A 20,311-nucleotide genomic window follows, 5' to 3' on the forward strand; every position below is an offset into this window, starting at 1 on the left:
TTAAAAACAGCATCTTTTCTTTTTATGTATCTTTGGTTCTGATATTTTGGTAGCGTTGGGGCCAGCGTAGTCTAGATGCTAAACCAGAAGGAAGCAATTGCGCTGGCTTGGTTTCTCGGTGCGGAGGGTCACTGCGCATGTGTCTGCAGATGTGGTAACATGATCAGTCTTGGCAGTTCTGTTCAGCAAAGTTGTACCAATGAGATCTTTCGCCCTCCTTATTTTGTCCTAAATCTGTCGATGCAAAGGCAGATAAGGTCAGCCTAAATCTACGAACTTAAGCTGAGGGCACCAGGAAAACCATTCACAGTAAGAATTTGGTGAAGTAATCTGATTTTGGGACTTGAAAACCACAATTCTCACCCCTGTGTGCATGTATGTTGCTCGTGTTAAACTGAGTGTGAACAGATTTTGCAGTGTGGACACGAGTTGGGCATTCAGATCAAGCCGTGGATCGCTACTGCTGTTCTCAATATAAGCGTAAAGGGTAGGAGCAAGGCGTTAGGATTCTGACAAAGTCAAGGAGGGGGATGTTTAACTGCTTAACTTACGCTTTGTCTTCAGCCATGGCTGCTGTATGGGCTAGCATTATGTCAAACATCTGTAATCACCTGAAGCTGTTGAAAAGGGCACGGTACGAGACTGTTAATAAGGAAAATTCTCCGCTGTTTTGTCCCTTTGCTTGGGAAGGTGCCAGTTTTATGTTGACTGGGACTTGTGGAACTGGGAAGTCTTTTTTTTTTGCGGTGCTGCAGGGTCCGTTTTTGAGTTGACTCCTGAAGTAGGATGCAGCGGCTTGCTTCGAGGTGGGGTTCACGGCTTTGTTCGTGCTGCTCCGGAGCTGGTCTTTCCTGGTATGTCAGACCTGCAGGCGTGACTCACGGGAGCCTTTCAAAATGTGGAAAGGTCTTCCCAGAGGAATTCCAGCTCCTCCAGGCATTTGCAAAGGAAATTCTTAATTGGATTAGATTCATAATACTAATCTGCTAATGACTGTTTGTTATGGAGATCTTAGCGCTATCTTGTAAATATATTCACCTTCATTTAGCTTGCCTTGTGTCTTTTTATCACATACAAGCTCAGTGCTGTTAAGATTCTACAGCTGCCTGCAGATCTTGTAGTTGGGAATGGCAGGACTACCGTGTTTATTACACAAAATGCTCTTATAATTCTCCCCTCTCTATTTCTCAATGTTGCTTTACGTGGGGATAGTAAATGGGAAGCAGTCACGATCAGCATGTCTAATATCCTGCTGTACTTCTGTTACAGCGGGTGTGAAGGACATCTCGGATGGGGAGTGCCCCACACTGTCCTCAGCTACAGATTTTTAACAGCAGAGCTATATATTTATAGTAAGAGTCAGGACTAAACATGCATTTTCTGCCCTGAAACCGACCTTTTTGACTTGGGTTGTAGGTGCTGTTGTGATGGTGTGAAGAACACCTGCACGGAGGGCAGCGCTCCTGGCTGGCTGCCTGTGTAGGACAGACTGAGCCGATTCGATATTTCAGTTGTAGCGTCGATACTGAAACAGTTTTTCTACCTAGAAAAGGCACTAACATCAATTCTTCTGTTTATTGACCCACACAAGTGGATGTTAAACTGTTTTTGTTGCTAGACTGACTCACTGGTAGGTGTCAGGTTCTTGAGTTTTTCCTGCGCTCTGCAGCCCTTATTAATCCTCGAGTCAGTAGCAAGTAGCAAGAATCTGCTGTGAAGAAAGCGAGCGGCTACTTCCAGAGTAGGAAGGAGGTGTATCTTTCCGAAAGCAAATGTTACAAAGTCTGAATATTTAGGGAGTGCTGCCTGTTGCAATATAAATCACATGTGAGAAGTGTGTACCTGGGTTTTTTTAACCAGTCAGGAAGTGAGCTTGGACTTGTGAAAATGCTAATGTAGCTGAGAGTATAATATGGCTTTGTTATAGGGGTATGAAGTACTGGATTTGAAAGAAGTGAGTGTAAGCAGAAAGCATCTTGCCACGTCAGGTTACTGGCGAAACTTGTGATTTTGTGACACAGTCGGATTGTCAGAGCTGGCTTTTTCTTCTTACAGTAGTCGATTTACGCTGCCTCCAACTCCACCGCTCGCTAGATGTCTGCCCAGCTTCCTCGAAGGAATGCTGCAGTATCCAGTAACTCTGTAAGCTGAGTAAAAATAGTGTTGTACCTTCTCTTTAATAAAGGGGTTGACAGATATCAGTTGTAATGCAATTACATACCATTTTAGGGTATGGAGTCAATGCTCCCTATAGCCAAAAATGAAGAAGAAAAAATTCTATAAATCATTGGCGTATCAGATCTTGAGTACAAAAGGCAAAGAGCATCTCAGCCAGCTGGGGGAAATCTAGTGCCTGAACCCAACTCTAACCTGTTTCTGCTGACGTCTGCTCTGCACGAGTCACTTGAAGTAAACTAGATGGAGCTGGAGATTACCGACTTTGAACCCTGCAGAAAGCAGTGGCCTGAGGATGCAATTTAGCAGGCTGAAAACCCCATGCTGAATTTCTGGCAAGCGCTAGTGATTGGTGTGAAACACCTGCCTGCACAGCCTCTGACTTTGGGCAAGGCATCATGTGAACTTCCCAGTGATCTCCGTCTAGAATAGCAACAGGAGCAGGATATGAAGGTGATCCGGAAAAGGCAGAAAAGAATGTATACCCTGCTTTAAGCGTGGGTTGGTTTTTTTTTTGTGGGGGTATTTCTATTGCTGCTCTCGTCCCTCTCCTCTCCAGTGTTCTTGGGAAAGCCTAGTCCTCGTGTAGATGTCAGAATTATACTTCACTTGTGCCTGTGTGAAGACAAATTCATACTTTTGCTTTTATGGGTCTGTCCTTCATCCTCTTCTGATGTGCTGCTTTCCTTTTTTCCACCTTACTGCTTCTGTCCTTTCACCCCCGTCTCCTTTGAACACATTCAGTATGGCCAGGGCTGAATGTGTTCGCTTCTCAGAAACCTCTCAGACCTGTGTTTTGATTATTTTTTTCCCCACCAGAGATGTCTCTTCATTTATTGTTCTTTAAGGACAAAATTGGATGAAGTGATTCTCACTAGAGCTGTGTTGTTCCTCAGCCCTCTTTCTTTTCCCTGATGCTGCCCTATGTGTCATCCTGCTTTGAGAAGATGACTTCTAATCTGTTAAGAAGATGGTGCTATAAAGATCTGAACACTTAAGAATAAATCTGGACATTGAATTCAGGCTATTGTTACTATTGTTACTATTGTCTGCAGTACAGGCATGAGTGATGCGTGGGAAAGAAGCAGGTGTCAGGATGTGCACAATGCCTGAATTTCTGTGTCTAACCCAAATTTTCCAAAGTCAACAAGTCTTCCTATTGATTTCCGTGATTTCTGCTTATAAATACAAAGCTGGACGGTTCCCTAGCAGATATGTCCCAAATCTCAGAGATCATAGCCAACCGAACTAATTTAAAAAAAAAAAAAATCAAAAAACCTCAGTGCAGTACAGGTGGTATTATACACTTTTTAATGCATATTTATTTATATAGATGTATACTTTTTTAATATATATGTGGAAATTTAATGTCTTAAAAAGCAATACTTTCTTTAATCTTTTTGTCAGCTGTTAATGAGGGTAACAACTAATGGGTTGTCTAGGGAATGGTCTCTGTGGGCCAGGTTCTTTCTATAAATAGAAGTAACTAATTACATCAGGTGATCACATGTTTACATGCAGCTTATCCAATTTATTGGACTCTCCTGCTTGTCAGGTCTGAGACAAAAAAGTTGTACTTCGTGACGTTGGAGGGAACTTTTCTGATTCCCCGTGAGTCTCGGGATTGCCTGCGCCCGAGTGCCCGGGGAGGAGGCTGGGCCCCTGGTAGGAAGGGAGGCGAGGTAAGGTAGATAACGCCGGCTTCCATGAGTTGTACTTAGCGCTCTCTTCCCAGGACGAGACTTAGCAGGAGCGATTTGAGGAAGGATACAAGTAAGTAACTTCACTGGCTTCAAAATTCACAAAATACTCAAATTCACACTACACTAGTGCTTTGGCTGTGAAACGGTACCTGGTTCTTAGGAGCACGGTAGTACTGCTGCCAGAGGCCTGAACCGCTGGTCAGCACAATGTTCTGCCCTTGCAGCGTTGAACGCTTTTAGGAGGTAGAAAGAAGCACACAGTGAATGAAATTTTGGAATAGAACATACGTCACGATATTACTTCTTAAACTCTTTAAGAGTTCGAGTCTTCCTCGGCTCTTGTACTGGCGTTTGGACACATTACGCTAGCGTACCTTTATTTTTCCTTGCATGCATCTTGTTTCCTGCTGTCTGGCCATATAATGGTGTTTTAATCCCGCTTCTGTTCTCTGTCTGTTGCTGAACCCTTATTTCCAACTCTGTCCATGCTGTTGGAAAGATGCATGCTAAGCAGATGCAGTGTTCCAGATGATGGGATAATTGGTGACCTGTGAAACGGTCATTTCTGTTCCCTTCTTTGCATAGTGGCAGCCGAAATAATCGTGTATTGACCTGTCCAGTGATGTCCAGGTCTCCTTGCTGGATGTTACTGATTTAGAACTTTTTATATGCATGCCCAAGAGTTTCACTTCAATGTAAACAAAGTTGTGCTGGCTGCTATCAAGCTTTTTTTCACTATTTCCCTCAGGAGGAGTTGCACCACAGATAAAAGTATAGTGGCTGATGCTCTGTAGTTAATGTGAATTGCACTACCGGCTTCGAGTAGGTATAACACGTAAAATATGCGAGCCTAATCGAGGCCAAAAAGTTAGTCTCTTAGTTTTAATGTGACGAGGTTGTGCCTGGCTTATCTGAAGTTTGGTGGTCTCTGCTTTGGTGCTTGAGAAATCTTTGGCTTCATCAGAAAGATTGTTTCTTTTACTCACAACTTTATCCATATTAAAGAGCAGATGGAGTTTGAAGAACTTACAGACCTTCACTGGATAGTTTTTGCTGAGGAATAGTCCTGGCGCTGCTGGAACAGAGAGCTGACAGTATTCCTAGTAACCGTCTTTCAGGTAATGGAGTCTGACTTCTGTCTTCAGAAAAGTGTAAACCCTTCTTTGAGCCAGGAGTTGCAATAGGAAGGTAAGAGAGTTGCAGTGGGGAGGAACTTGAAACTGGCTGCAGCTGTTAGCTTGTTTCCTGTGTTTTTTATTATGTATAAGGTAGAGGCTCCCAGCGCTGGCTTCCAGGTGTCCTCCTCCTGCAGGGTTTTGGAGCAGCTGTGACCAGAAGTGTGTAACTTGGGCGCAGTAAAACTGTTTCAAAGAACTGAATTTGTAAGTGATGCCACTTTCTGCGATTCTCAATGGGGCGCTTGTAATGCGCTGACAGTGAGGTTGGTTTCCTGGTTTGTTTTAGTTACGGCTGCCATTGAGGCCCTGCTGTGGGAAGCCAGGGAGCCTTGTTCTTTATGAAGCTGGTAGAACAGCTGTAGCTCTATCCATCATTGGGATAAATAGGAGTCCAATAGAAGAGCCGAAAGGCTTCTTCCTTTTTCTAACTGGCAAACATAACCAGCATCCTTCATTATAAGCCTGTCATTGAGTCTTGGTAAGTTAATTAGAAGATTTCTGAGAAGGAAAAATGTTCTTGCCTACATTTTTTTGTGGGGTTACTGTTTTCCCCTGCACAGAAAAAAAATATCTAAGTCCGGTTGTTGAAAACAACTGACATCAAAGACAAGTTGTTCAAGAAAGCTTCGCCAGAGACTGATTTGTTTTCCTGCCACCATTATCCCAGCTTGATAGCTGGCTGTGGCCTGGTGGGTCCAGAGCCTGCTCTCAGTAGTGTCAGCGTGCCGTTGACGCAAGATGGCCACCAGGAATGCCGCGTGTAAATAACTTCAGGTTTGCTTATAACTGGTTCCTTTGAGAGCTATGGTCCAGTTTGTATGGAAGAAGGTGTCATTCCTTTGAGCGTTTGTTTACTTATTTATTGAGGTCAGCAAAGTGAAGAGTAATTATGGGATTTAGACTAACAACAGGCATCTGAAGTATGAGAGCTCCAGAGTGTGAAATTGAAAAGCTAAGTGGCTTCATGCTATTGTTTGCTTGATAAAAACTCCTAATATATGGATGACTCTTGAAGATTTTTTTATTTCTTCATAGCCATTTAAATTTTATTTAAGGGAGGCTTTGCATAATGTTCTGATCATGGGAGCTAGTCCAAAAGTTTACAAGAGCAAGTCTTGACAACACAAATCTGGTACGAATTTCAGCAGATGCTACTTAACTTTTTTAGAAAAAGCCATGAGGCTAGTATTATGGCAAGTGACTCCGTATCAGTGTAGTGGGTTTTGAATAGGTAGTGATAAAGATCTCCTCTAGTTTTCACAGGCTTTGTACGAGCTGGTCTTCCAGGTGTTTGTATAGATATTAACCTTGAAAGTCAGACTCACTTTTTCGGAGCTGTCTTTGTCTTAAATTCAGAAACATGTTCTGCTGAGCAGATTTGATTTGGGTCACACCAAACCTCCCAGGTAAAATAGCGCTGGCCACCACTGTTGCCTGCGATGACAAAAGGGGAAACTTTCTGAAACTAAGGTTCAGCGAAATTGTACATAACAGTACAACTGATCGGTGTGTAGTTGAAAGGAGATGTGTTGTAACTGAAGATAAAGTTGGTGCTGTACAATTCCAGGTCCTGTTGGCAGCAAACACTAACGGCTGGAGATCTGCATGCTAATGAATCTATGAAAGATAGGGAGAAAGAGGCTGTGGTGCTCCTGCCAAAGTGCTAATTCTTAACCTTGGTTATGAAGATCAAGTATCTTGTTCAGATTTAAAAATCAGTTTCTCTTATGCTTACAGTAAAAGGTTGAAGAATGTGGTCATAACTAGTCAATTAAAACGTCATTCTTTAGCGCTTCCCTGGCTTTATGCTAAGACCCAGGAAATGCTCGCTGCTTGCGGAGAGGCCAGCAGTGCAGGAACAGCATTCATCAGTCTTTGTTAGTGCAGCGCGCTGCCTTGATGAACAGTTCATTAACCAGGAGAAGCAGAATCAGTCTTTTAATACACTTGCTATAGCAGTTAGGCCCTGACAGCAAGCAGAAAACTCAGGAGGCTAGTCTGAGAGCTAAAACCTTGCTGCTGGTCTGAAACTAATCTTTCCCCATCCTTCCACAGGCCTTTGGGTAGCAGCCTTCATTAAAATGCTTCTCTAAGCTGTCATTTAAGAGTACTGTGTATAGGATCTCATGCTTGTTGAACATATAGTTCAAACATAACAAATGGGACAATAACATACACACTTAAGAAGAAACCTGTTCTGACTCTTCTAGGCATCTCTCAAGATTCACCGTGGTATTAATTGTTTCATTGTAAAACGCGTAAGATTGAGGTAACAGTTAAAACAAATAACCGGAGGCATCTGGCAGCGCGTGGATCCCTGGCACGCCGCGCGTGCGTTGGAATGGGGCAGACGTGTTTCCAGCAGTTCAGGCACGCTCGTCGGTAGCTTCAGAGGGCTAAAATTCACTACGAACAAATCAAAGTCTGTAGGTTTTTTTCCCCTGGGGTGCTGGGAGGGGAGGGGGGAATGGGCCAGATGAATTCGTACTTGCAGTAGCTGCAGATCTGAGAGCTCAGTTTCTAGCAGGAGTAAAACCTGAGCTATTGCAGGATCCACCTCAGGACTCGGAATGGATTTATGTTGCAGCAAACACACGGGGATCATTTGTTACTCTCCTCCTTCCACCCCCCTTCCCCGTTTCTATTAGCAAAAGATTAGTTTGGGGCAGAGGGGAGTTACCGCTTCAGCCAAACATTTGAGACTTCATGTAAAGCAGCCAGTAGTTGAGGCTTTGGTGCTCTCGACTAAAGCCTGATCTCTTGTTCATCCAAGTCCTCCAGGAAATGAGAAACATAAGCTGCAGGTACGTTTGTGCATGTATGCAGAGCGCTGCGTTTCTGGAGCGTCTGGAACACGGAGGCCTCTGAAACCCTGCACTCCTCCTCAAAATGGCTGCCAGATGTGTTGGCTCTACTGAATTCCCCGGAGCCTGACACCAGAAATGCTGAGGTTATTACCAGTTTGGTTCTTGCTGTGTTCTTCCTTCAGTCTTCCAGGCACAGTGTTGCAAGACCGAGTGTGACCCTGGATGGCTGCGGTACCTGCGGAGGCTTTCTGTCGGCAAGCTGGCGTGCTCGGGGCAAGGCTCGCCGGGACTCTGTTTAAACAAAGGAAGCGTGTTTGTTTTTACAGCTCAAGCTTGGGAGCCTGGGCTGGGATCCTGTGCCATTTCCCCGTGCTAGGAGCAAGATTCTCGAGGAAGACAGCCTCTCCCTTTGCTGCAAAGCACAGCTCTTCCCGGCCAACAAATACGCATCTTATCTTCTCTGGCTTGTCAGTGCTGGAGACGTCTTAAAGCTTAACTTGGATTTGGTTTGATATTTGTCTGTAGGTGCAATAAACAGTATAGAGACTCCTGAAGTGAACCGCAGTCTGGCTGCCCATGCTCGCGTGGCTTCTTGGGCCGGTCTTGTAAGCTCCTTGCTAGTGTGGCCGCACTACTGCTCGATTACCGTGTAACCCCGTCAGTCCCAGCTGGATCCCTTGTAACCCATTTCCCAGTCAGTGGGAAATGGAGCTTCCAGGTCCTGCGATAGCGCATCTCTCTGTTGAGAGTTCAGCACAAGAGAGCAGACTTGCTATGCGGCTGTCTCTAGCATCAGTAGCTGGAACTTTTAAAAGTATATATTAAAGCCACGCTGCATGGTAACTGGCTGTTTTTCTGACAGCATGTACACTTTTCCTGCAACAGTCAGCAGTTTGCTGAAATAACAAATCTTAATGAGAAAGAGGTGTTGGAAAGTACTTGAGCTAGTAGTAGGATCTCTAAGGAAAGTGTATCATCTAAAATACGCTGCTCTGCCTTTAACCAAGGAAAAGTGTTTCTCAAAATAGGCTTCCTTACTCCTTCATCTAATTTGCTTTGGTTTATTTCTAGCATCAAAATGAGAATGTCATTTCGATGTGATACAGCTTTTATAGTAAGTGCAGATCCATATGAGTAGGATGTATCTTGCGCTTCATAGCCAAGGCAAGCTGTATATGGTGACACTTTTAAAAGTATTTGGGTTGTCTTAAGATAGAAAGTGGTTTCTACCGTTAAGTGTGCCCAGGGATGGAGTACCTGAGAAGCAGTGGGTAGACTTCGTGGTAGCTTGTTCAGCTGGACTCGCACTGCAAATTCAAGGGATGGAAATGCCTAGATATATGACTGTGCTTGCTGCACGGGAATCTGTGTAGTCTTACGTGGAGCAATCAGGTTATTTAAGGAGGTGTTGGTGTTAGGGGGGAGGTATATGTGTTGCACACAAGTGAATCTTCCATTTATCTGTGCTATTCAATTCTAAGACTGTCTTCTGAAACCGCGGAGCGTCCTCCACGATGAAATGGTGTCGTGGAAGTCAAGCTTCTTAGAGGTGTCCTGCTAAGTGGATGTATGGGGGAGCGAAATCGGGGAGCATCACTAAAGAAAAGGAGGAAGTCCCTGGGAGCTGAACCTGCAGAGCTACCCTGACTTGGGCTGCGTGTACGTGAGAAGAGGCATTTCGGAAATAACAGTAAAGCATTGCTTTGTGTTTCGTTTGTAGCAACCCTCCGCTCAGTGAGGAAATGCTGCCTCCGGGGGAGTGGATGTGTCACCGCTGCACTGTACGCCGCAAGGTAAAGCCTCTTGTAACAGACGTGATCCCTGCCCTTCCAACTGTCCATTTGAAACGTGAACCCTCTGTTTTATACCTTCCCCTCCCCTTAACGTGGGAGAGTTGCTCTTTGTGCTCGCAGTTGTGAAGGGCTTTGTTAGGAACAGGCTTAAAGAAAACTAAGGAGTCTTGATGAGACTCTCCTGGTATTTTTAACCTCTCTACCAGGAACCACAAAACTGAAGTGCCTGATATGTTCTTGTCAAGCTGTGCCTTTTAAACTGTTTTCCTCCCCCCCCGCTTCTGGAAAGGAGGGAGAGCTGAGGCACAGAGGGAATGGGAACGGCTCCCATGCTCGAGGAGGTGAGCTGTCTACAGGCAAAAGAGGAGTTATGTTAATGCAGCTTTGGCATCAGGGCTGTGATTCTGGTTAGTGTGTGTTTTTTAGAAGTGTGACTTCACAGCAGTTGCACATCAGCAGAGGGTGAAATCACAGTGAGTTATGATTTCCTGGGCTGTTGAACAGGATGGGGAGGAGATGATTGGGCAAGATTGTGGCTTGTCTTTTTTTTTCCCTTGATGCTCTTTCTCCAGGAAGCTGTCTTGCACAATGTAAACATCTTATTGCTGTGACTACGTAAGACTGCGTAGCAGAGGGTTTAGAAACCGCACCAAACTATCTAGCAACTGTTCCCTTGAAGTGACACCCAAAACAGATTGGAAAAAAAATGTGTACTCAGCCTTTTGTTCCTGAAGCGATTGCCATGTTATGTTCCCAGGGTACTGTTCAGCCATCTGCCAACAGTAGAAAAACCGAAGGTCGCAAATTTAAAAAATGATAATAAAATAAATAAAAAGAGAGAGGAAAAAAAGAAAAAAATCCCCAACTTTTCTGTATTAAAAATTGCCTGATAACACTTTGCTCCTTTTGCAGACCATTTTAGTGATCGAGTAGGTTGGTTCATCCATGTTGGTGATGCTGTCAGGCACTAGAGCAATGCACAGTTGCCCGTACTAGGCCATGCAGTGTCCCCTCCTGTTGCAAAATGGATCTCACGGTGATTGCAATGTATTGTTTTCCTCTACTGCAGTTCTCCCTGTTCAAGATTCCTGTTGTCAAGAGATAGCAGTGGTGTTTGTATATTGTGCTTGTATTCTCAAGCTGACCTCCTCGTTCCGTAATGGGTTTGGATGCACTGCCAGGGTTAATAGACTGCATCGACAATGAACGCTCTACTATGGAGTTTCTCAGTGTTGGCTAGCAAAGTAAAGAGAGTTGTCTGATTTGTCAAGTATTTAGGACTAGATGCTGTGAAACGTTGTCCTGATCTGGACTCAAATACGCCTGTCCTGAAAGGAGAGAGACGTGCTAATTTTCTTCCCCATGCTGGGTTCCCTTCAGCTGTTTTGTCATCTATACGTTAGCTGCAATCAAATTGCTTTTGCTAGGTCCAAGGCTTTAATGACTTCATTGGAGAAGTTGTAGTAAGTTGGCTCAAGCCTTTTCAGATGCTGTTTGTCTTCGATTGCATATTTGTCAAGGTTGATGTGCTTTGTTTGTGGCCTCCATGATAAGCCTGCCTATTCATGTCGTGCAGAAGCGAGAACAGAAGAAAGAGCTGGGGCAGGTAAATGGATTGGTGGACAAATCTGGGAAAAGGACCACCTCCCCCACCAGTGACGCAGACCTGTTGGACAGGTCTAGCAGCAGCATCAGGGCTAATGCGCATGCCAGGATCTTGGAAAGGAGAGCAAGCCGGCCTGGCACTCCCACATCCAATGCCAGCACCGAGACCCCCAACTCAGAGCAGAATGATGTCGATGAGGACATAATTGACGTGGATGATGACTCTGCCATTGCAGAAATGGACTGTGGGCAGCCCCAGCTGAAGCGACCCTTTGAGCTTCTTATTGCTGCTGCCATGGAAAGGAACCCAACGCAATTCCAGTTGCCGAATGAACTGACCTGCACCACAGCACTTCCAGGTGAGCGATGGCTTGTCTAGTGTTGGTGAAGATGTCCGCAGTTGCATCCTGCTGCCATCTTGCCTCTTTTCCCTCTTGACTCCTTGGTAGTTGTGGCTCCAGTGGTGCTCACTGGTGGAAGCGGAGGGTACAGAAGTACCCCTGGTCCTCCTCCAGCTGTCCGACAGCAGGTGGCCTCTTTCAGATGTGAGCTGTGGGGACACTGCTACTGCACACTACACCTCCGTCAGCACTTGTGATAGAGGCTTGCTGTTGTCACCTTAGTCTAGATCATCAATCTGAAGAAAAAAATTCCAGTTTTCAAAATACTTGATTTTGATTTATGTTATGATAATCTAGTAACAAAGTAATGACTTCATGTATCAGATGTCACTGAAATGATTAAGTATAAAATGTGCCTGCCTTTAAAGACAGTCTCTGTCACTTAAGGCTAGATATAGTGGTTGATAAGGGTTCCTTAAGCAGCTCTTTTTGCCTTTTCTGTTTGTCTCTGCCCGAGATGATTATGCGTATCGGCCAGAAAGCAAGTCTCTGCTATGTGGGTAACCCAAAGCCTTTTAAAATTTACTTTCAGGTACTAGTAAGAGGAGGAGAAAGGAAGAAACCACAGGAAAGAATGTCAAGAAAGCACAACACGAGTTAGACCACAATGGTTTGGTTCCCTTGCCGGTGAAAGTCTGCTTCACATGCAACAGGTACTTGACTCTTCCAGGGAAGCTGTTCGGTGTAGCTGCACGCTTCACGGGAGCAAAGTTCTTGCTGAAAAAAGCAGATGACCCTTTCCCATTCTCCTTCATTACTTGCTTACAATCCTCTAAACAAATGGGGGAATAGTCATCTTTGCTAAATAACAGATGTTTTACCATGGTAAGCGTAGGTGTGGCTTCTGCAGCCTTGCATGGCTGTAAAGGGTTTTAAAACGTAGCCTGAAGGGAGTGAGCCATTTTGTTTTGAGTATTTTTCTACTAAGAAAAATTCTAAAGTGATGGTGGTTTAGAAAACAGGGAAATTTTTTTTATGGTTCATGAAGGAAGTATGTGAGGAGGTGGCCTTTAGGAAATAGAAATCTACTGAGAGATATATAAGCCCAAAGCAAATAGGAGTATTGTGCTGAAATAGTAAATCTGAAAACCAGTACAAAATACTGCTGGTTTTTTGTAACTGCATAAAAAATGCACAGATAAATCCCAATTCAAAATGTCAGTGAAAACAAGAAACTTTATTTCAGGAACCCAGTCAGAATGAGTTTCTGGAAGTGGGCTGGAGACTCAGGAGACTGGAGCTTTTGTGGAGAACAGCTGATGACTTTGTCATAGAGTGAAGACTTCTTTAAAGCTTGGGGAATCGGATATAGGAGCTTTCTGGAGTTTGAGATTTGTTCTGAGAACATCTTGTTGAAATAAACGTCCCAACTTCACACAAGATTCATCTGAGAAAAATTGTAATAACCTAAATCTGAGATTTCCTTTTCATCTCTGAATTTTGCTCTAAATGAAGCCACTCAGGACTAATGCCCAAGGTCAACTTGAAAAGTTGCGTATGTGAATCTGACAAGTGCTTACAGCTTTGGCATCTCTTCCTGCCAAAGGACCTCTTCTGCACCGAGAAGCCCTCATGTGCGCGGGCAAGACCTTTTGCCTTGAGTGGGTCTTGCAGAAGGTCCATATAGATCGAGTTACAAATCCGAACCCTAATTTTAGATGCAAGTAACGTAGTGTAGGGGAATTGGTGGGGAAAGATAAGCTGAAGTGGTTAGCCGAGCTCGCCTGCGTGTTTGGTTTATGCCCTGTATTCTGTGTGGGAAGTAAGATATGGCTCTCTTTGCAGGAGTTGCAGAGTGGCACCTCTAATTCAGTGTGATTATTGCCCACTCCTGTTCCACATGGATTGTCTGGAGCCACCGCTTACTGCCATGCCTCTGGGTCGATGGATGTGCCCAAATCACATAGAACACGTGGTGGTAAGCAGGACTATGATTGCAGTATGGTAACCGGATGCTGGAGTGGAACCTGGCAGGTCCATTAAAGGACAAAGCACAACAAATGTAAAACAGCTTCTGAGCTCTTATTGCTCCCTGTAACGCTTGTAAAGCTCCTGCTGCAAGCAACGCACTCTCCAAAGGAATATGATGCTGCTATCTGCAATAAAATATAAAGATGGGGCAACTCCTTCCTGTAACTGAAGCTGACAGCTCAGATTGTGGCTCACTGACAGCTTGTTTAGTTTTCAGACTGGACTCCTTAAGATCTAGATGAGCTTCCAGAACTGTGATACAAAGCAGCACAGTGCTACAAATAGGGGAAGTAATTCTTTGCATGCTTAACCCAAAAAACTTTCATTCCAAGAGGGAGTTTTCATTTGTGGAAAAGCAGTGTACTTGAGACTTAAATACTCAGGAAACAGGGGGCTGAAACAAAGGGCTTGTGCCCAGACAAACTGCTTCTGACAGCATTGATGCTGCTTAGTAGGCCTCTAAATGCTTTTGTATTCATCTCCAGCAATGTGCCCTTTAACAGAAACGGTTAGTGCTGCGGGAAACAAATAGTCTAAAGCTGAGCTGATGCTGTACTGCCAGTGCTACGAGGCGTTATGAAAGTCTTAGGGTGCATTAGAGTGACCCGCAGATCCCTAACTCCTGTGGCATTATCTGATCACCCAGCTGAACCAGAAGAACTTGACCCTGAGTAATCGGTGCCGAGTATTTGACCGGTTCCAGGACACCATATCTCAGCATGTTGTCAAAGTGGATTTCTTAAACCGAATCCATAAGAAACATCCTCCAAATCGCAGAGTTCTTCAATCAGTAAAGAGAAAAGGTTTGAAGGTATGTGTAAACAAGTAGGTGTTGGTGAAACTCCCTGTATGTGTATTCTAGTTTGGAAGGGAAACCAGCATGCCCCGTAGGGATAGCCTCTTGGGGCAGGAGGAAGAGGGTGGGGTCTGAATGAATGTGTTGGTGAGAGGTCTGGAAGTCAGCAATTGCTTTTCTCTACGTGTAGGGTTGAAGAAGCTTTTTTTTTGCCAACCATAAGGCTCAGCTATTAGAAGTAAGCCTTTAAATCTAGCACAAGCATAGAAAGTACAACACAAAACCTCCTGAAGGTGCCCCTACAGTCAGAATTGGGGCAGCTGCATGTTCTGTGTTGAACCCCAAAGAGTATTTGCTGCCAGAATGCCTGAAAAATGCCATACAGGTTTCCCTTCTTACTTGGCCTTTTTTGCATGACTCCTCTTGTGCTGTAGCCACCACGATGTGCTGAAGTCATGCCTGACCTAAGGGAATAAAACCTATTAATTTCAGCGTGGCTGCATCAATTTAAAGTACTCAGTCCTTGAAACTTCTAATGTATTGTCTGCAGGGTTCCTTTGGGTCAGAAAGCAGCAAACACAAAGCGTAGTGCTGGTTAGGCACTTTGTTTAACTAGTCATTCTTGAGTAATTATTCTCATGTGTGATCTTCTTTCTCTATGTAGGTTCCCGATGCTATAAAGTCCCAATACCGGCTTCCACCCCCGTTACTTGCGCCTGCAGCAATTAGAGATGGCGAGCTGATCTGTAACGGGATCCCTGAGGAACCCTTGCAGAAGCACCTTTTGAACACTGAGCACTTAGCCAGCCAGACAGAACAACAGGAGGTAAATGAAGTCAAATGCTTGGACTCTATGTCTGTAGTTGCTTTGGTACAAAGATCTCTTCCATTTCAGTCATGATCAGAGCAGTTGTCTAGGAAACCAGTCTCAAAACCATGTCTGAAGGTGATAGCTTGTCTTGTCTCTGACACCCTTGCCCATTAAAACTTCATTTTGGCTTTCCAGGTGAAATGTAGAACTCCTCATTTGACGCTTCAGGGAAGTGGTGAAATAGTCTTCTGGCCTTAAGAGTGGAGTCGAGGGCTTTCTGTCTAGATGTCACTTTTATTTCCTGGCTGAGGGGAAATACTTTCCGCTTTGATTATGTAAGGCTGCTCTCTGACAAGTTTATTTGTATGTTAATGTCATATTTCTGGGCTGCTTTTTATTGCTGATAGAATTGGACTTCTAAATCAAGGTCAAATGAGTGTTTATATCTCGTATGAAACTTCTTGCCAGATTCCAGAACGCAAAGGCATGTTGCCTTGCAATCAGTGGTGTCGACTCCTTCTGTTAGCTCAGGCGGGGTTCTTCTGTGTGGCAGATGCACATTCACCATGGAGCTTAAAACTTCAAATAAATCTTTTCGTCTCCCTCTACCTTGTGTAAAAGGAAAGGTGCTCTCCACCCCAGCTTTGGCAGGTGACTCCCTATAGCGTGAGGGAGATCAACATTTCTTTCCGGCCTGCTACAGAGTAAGTTGGAGGACTGTGTTTGGATAGAAGCCCATATTAGTGAAAGATGTGTTTGTACCTAGCTGAAGAGTTGCAACACTTAACAGGTGAAGAGAGGGAAGAGTTTAGGGGAGAGGAAGTGCATCTGCTGCCTTCTCCCTCCTTCAATCTCAGCTCCTCTGTGTACTGTCCCCGGCACGGAGATAAGCAGTACCTAATTTTGGTTGCACTTTTGTACCTCTGGACAAAGTTTTCTCCTGATTCTTGATGAGCATCAGAGCAGATGCTGTAGTTCCAGGCTGCGTCAGAGCGGTCAGCAGCACAGTGAGGCGGCTGGGTGAACGATGGAGTAACTGTTGAGGTTTGGAGCACTGCCTGCCTGTGGAGCTAACCTGCACTTTTTTCTTCCTCCCAGTGGCTCTGTAGTGTTGTTGCGCTCCAGTGCAGCATATTGAAACATTTATCTGCTAAGCAGATGACTTCGCTTTGGGACTCTGAACAAACAGAGAAGGCTGATATTAAGCCTGTTATTGTGGCAGACGGCTCACTCGCCAACCCTTACCAGGCAGCTGACAAGGCACCCACACCTTCCCTCTATTCCATGTCATCCTGCACCTCAGGGATTACCACCCAGAATTCCTTGAGCTCCTCGCAATCCCAGCAGACTTTGTCACAGGAAGATGTCAACTGCAGCTCTTGTATAGATAAATCCAAGAAGGTGTCTTCTTGCGGGACTTCAAATGGGCCGACAGCCTCTGACATTAAAGTAAATGGTCCTCATTTCTATGGCGTTTCGTCCGAATCTTCAGCACAGTTGACTGACTCCCAGAGACTAATCGGATCTGGTAACACAATACCTGTTTTGTCTCATCGGCAAACGTGGCCTCGGCCCCTCACGCCCCCAGCGACTTGTGGACTTCTGAATCACACCATTGGAACCATTGTCAAAACGGAGAACGTAGCAGGACCCGTTTCTTGTGCACAAAGGGGTTCTGTGCCGGTCACAAGTATGCCTACGTCCATATCGAGCTCCTGTGCCAGCCTGGAGACCACCAGCACTTTGCAAAGAAAGAATGTGCAGACACAGATAGGACCGCCGCTGACGGCAGACCTGCGATCTATGGGCTCCCCTCTGACCGCCACGAGGGCTCTCACCCCTCCGCAGGCTGCAGGAGATGGGATCTCTGCTGTCGGGTCCACAAACAGATTCTGTTCACCAGCACCACCTTCAGGTACGTGCCAAACAGCTGGTCTTGGCCCCCGGGGCTGAGAAAGCGCTCAGGCTAAATGTTATTCTGAACCTCAAGGCTCTAGCGGTATGCCCGCATTTAACTGGGAATTGGGTTTTTTGTGGAGGGCCGGGAGAAGTTTCTCAAGTCTCCTCCGTCTTGGGTCCCTTCATGGGAGCCACGGGGTGTGTTTTTTCTGGCTGCGTATACCTGACAGGGGAACTCCGTCCCGAGAAGCAGGATAGTAGATCAGTTTAATTCTGGAAAGCAACAATAGTTTTAAATCAGTTGGCTGCTGTCTCGCTGTTCCAACAACTGGCCATTCCAATGCTGCTTTAAAACTACCGATTTGTTTTAAAGCACTACTGTGATTGCAAGGTTGTCCTTCTCACAAGAGCAGCTGTCTCCTGATCCTGATCCGATCCTATGATGCCCATAGGCATCTGATCCTATGATCTCTGTACTGGTAACTGGTAACCGTTCTGGCGATGGTTGTGTCCCCGAGTACAGGTGTGTTTGAAGTCTTCAGCTGCACAGCCTTGGTGTTAGAGAAATGCGGACTTGGGAAGCTGCCGTCTGTTTGGTATCTGCTAGCCTGTTAATACAGGGTAGTTATGGACTTGGATATACCATCTCTGTCCTGAGGTGTACCCAAAAACCCTGCTGTTAAAGTGTATATACCCATTCTTTAGTATAAAAACATCAAGTCAAAGATGTTGATAGATGTTGAAGTCAGAGTAACTGCTCATAACTCAAATTTTGCTAGAATAAGCTTTCACTTAAAGCATTCTCCTTCTCTTCCCTTTCCCCACACCAGCTCAACACTCAAACTGGTAAACCCTTTGTGCAGGTTGGGTTGAAGCAGTCGCTGAAAAGCATGCGACAGAGCTGTCTGTCACTTCTCTTGCAGTTCCTAGTTGCTCAGTGGCAGGCTTGTGTGGAATGGCTCAGATCTGGTGATTGCAAGCAACAGAGGCAGTATCTTTTTATTATTCTTTTCAAAATTCCTTAATGAGTAACTTCTGAGCTTTACCTCGTGTTTGGAAGCAGTCCCTGGAGTACTTGGCCTCCTTGCTTATTGCTGAACAAACTTGGTTACTCTGAGGCTGCTAGTTTGACCGTGCCCTGCTTAGAAATGCAAGACTGGGAGAAGTTTTGGTAGAGGGAATGAGACCATACTACAGAAAACTTCTTGCTTGTGGTTTGAAGAGCACTGCAAACCCTACATAATTTTGTGGTTACTTAAGATGTTGAATAATTGCTTTTGGTGCAAAGCTTGCGTTCTACAAAATGCAGGTTAAAACATCATTTTGGTGCAGTGTCTCTTGGGAAAGGTGTAAATATTTAGATTTTCCATCTAACACGATGCATATATATATTTATCACAAATCTTAAATTATGGTATGTGAATTTTGTTGCTGAGTACAAAAATACAAATCATTCATGACTCTTTTTTTTTTGCCATAAATTTCAGGCTTATAGTAGTTCTACTTCTAAGCAAAGCAACTCAAGAAGATCTGGCATCAAGAATGCATTAAAGGGATTTTGTTTCCTGGCATTTGCCATTGCCTCTTTCAGCTGCATGGTCGCTGCCAAAGCAGTAGAATTTTATTTTGTAAATAATAAAATCTGCTTATGACTGTCACATTCTTACTGGACAGTGAAGTACACCCCAGACTTGTTAATTGCGCAGCAATAAAAATGGGGCAATTGTACTTTTTATGCATGTTCGGACCTAGACAAGCTACTGTCTCTAGGTGTAGTAAGCTCTTCAAGCTCCTGGGGACTTGCTCATCTTTCCAGTCTCTGTAGGACATCACTTACAGTCTGTCATCGCTGCTGCTTCAAACAGGGAGTAGGAGCTTAAATGTATAGGTCCAGAATTCCTCCGACAACTGGAGGTGCGAGGCAGAAGCCAGCAGTTGGCTCTGTGTTGGAGGCACACACTAGCCCTTCTGTGAGCAGAAGAAAGCTAACGGCCTCTAATTCAGGCCTTTTTCAAAGCATCAATATGAGCAAAATTAGTCATTCTGAGCAGCTTGGAAGCGAAGTGCAGCCTGAGGGCTGGGTGCATGTCTCACGAACGTCACAGTGACATATCTTCTCTGCACCGTCTTTCTCTGTAGATGGTAAGGTCAGTCCCAGCACCTTATCCATAGGAAGCGCTTTAACTCTACCCTCATCGCTCACTTCAAACTCCGCAGCTATGTTGGACCTCACCAGTTCCCTGAAAGCGTTTATGGATGGCGGTGAGTATTTAGTTCATTATCAGTCTTTACTAGCCCTGTTTGCTTCCCTAGAGCATTTGGTCTCTGCTTGAGGAAAAGTTCCAGAGATAGAGAAGGGTTGCAGTCAGGTGAGGGCGGGGCTGGGTATACATTACCTTAAATATGTCACATGCTTCCCTACTTGTAGTGTTGCCAAGGCAGCAAGGCGGATGAAGTGTTTCTGCCTGAAGCTTTTCTGGGGAACGATCACAAAGCTACTGCACGGGCTGCTTTCCAGGTGGAATTCACATGCAGAAACCTGCAGCCCTGCCATGTTGCGGTGCTAGCTGCAATCCAGAGCTGTTCCCGACGGGCGTAAAGTCCAGCAACAATAGATCTTGTAGTCGAGCAGTCACCTGAGTGGTGATGCTCTAATGGGTCAGTTAATTTTCTGATTTATTTCTGCTTCTGTCAGTCTGCTCCTAGACTGGCCCATTTTTTATTTTCCTTTTGTTGCACTTGGCAAGAAATGCCAAACCTTAGTGGAGTGACTTCAGGAGGAGGAGATTGCTGAACAGCAATCATCAGTAGCATAGCGAGGCTGTTGCCAGAGACGACTTCTACATCTGAAGAACAGCCTTTCTGGCGTTGCCAATGTGACCCTCTTTTCTTGGGTGAACCCCGACTACCTCTCTGCTATCGGGAAAGGCCGTTACAGCTCTGCTTCTTCTGCTTGCTGGTTTAACTGTCGCTGATGTGGAGAAAGCTCTTGGAAGAAGAGGTTAGCCAGCCTGCTTGCTGCCAGAAAGCAGACCTCTGTAGGGCTTTACAAATATAAATACTTCAAAGCTATCAGCAACAGATCTGCTTTAAAGCTCGTTAATAATATTGTCTTGAATTGCCCTGTTTGGTTTAATTGACCCTGCTACAAAAGCGCGTGACTCAAGAATGA

The 20,311-nt window shown here is 44.9% G+C and overlaps 1 protein-coding gene across 4 annotated transcripts in view; it reads left to right on the forward strand.

The window, feature by feature from the left end:
• Positions 1 to 20,311, forward strand: part of PHF12 (PHD finger protein 12) — a 32,927-nt gene that overhangs the window by 5,688 nt on the left and 6,928 nt on the right. For all 4 annotated transcript variants that reach the window (XM_075168662.1, XM_075168661.1, XM_075168660.1 and 1 more), the window contains 8 exons: positions 9,584 to 9,656; positions 11,233 to 11,620; positions 12,195 to 12,315; positions 13,448 to 13,580; positions 14,280 to 14,444; positions 15,094 to 15,255; positions 16,339 to 17,155; positions 19,279 to 19,401. In XM_075168662.1, coding sequence (XP_075024763.1) covers positions 9,584 to 9,656; positions 11,233 to 11,620; positions 12,195 to 12,315; positions 13,448 to 13,580; positions 14,280 to 14,444; positions 15,094 to 15,255; positions 16,339 to 17,155; positions 19,279 to 19,401 — 1,982 coding nt within the window. The remainder of the gene's footprint in view (positions 1 to 9,583; positions 9,657 to 11,232; positions 11,621 to 12,194; positions 12,316 to 13,447; positions 13,581 to 14,279; positions 14,445 to 15,093; positions 15,256 to 16,338; positions 17,156 to 19,278; positions 19,402 to 20,311) is intronic.

Source organism: Calonectris borealis, chromosome 19 (genome assembly GCF_964195595.1).
Source record: "Calonectris borealis chromosome 19, bCalBor7.hap1.2, whole genome shotgun sequence".
Lineage (NCBI taxonomy): Eukaryota > Metazoa > Chordata > Aves > Procellariiformes > Procellariidae > Calonectris > Calonectris borealis.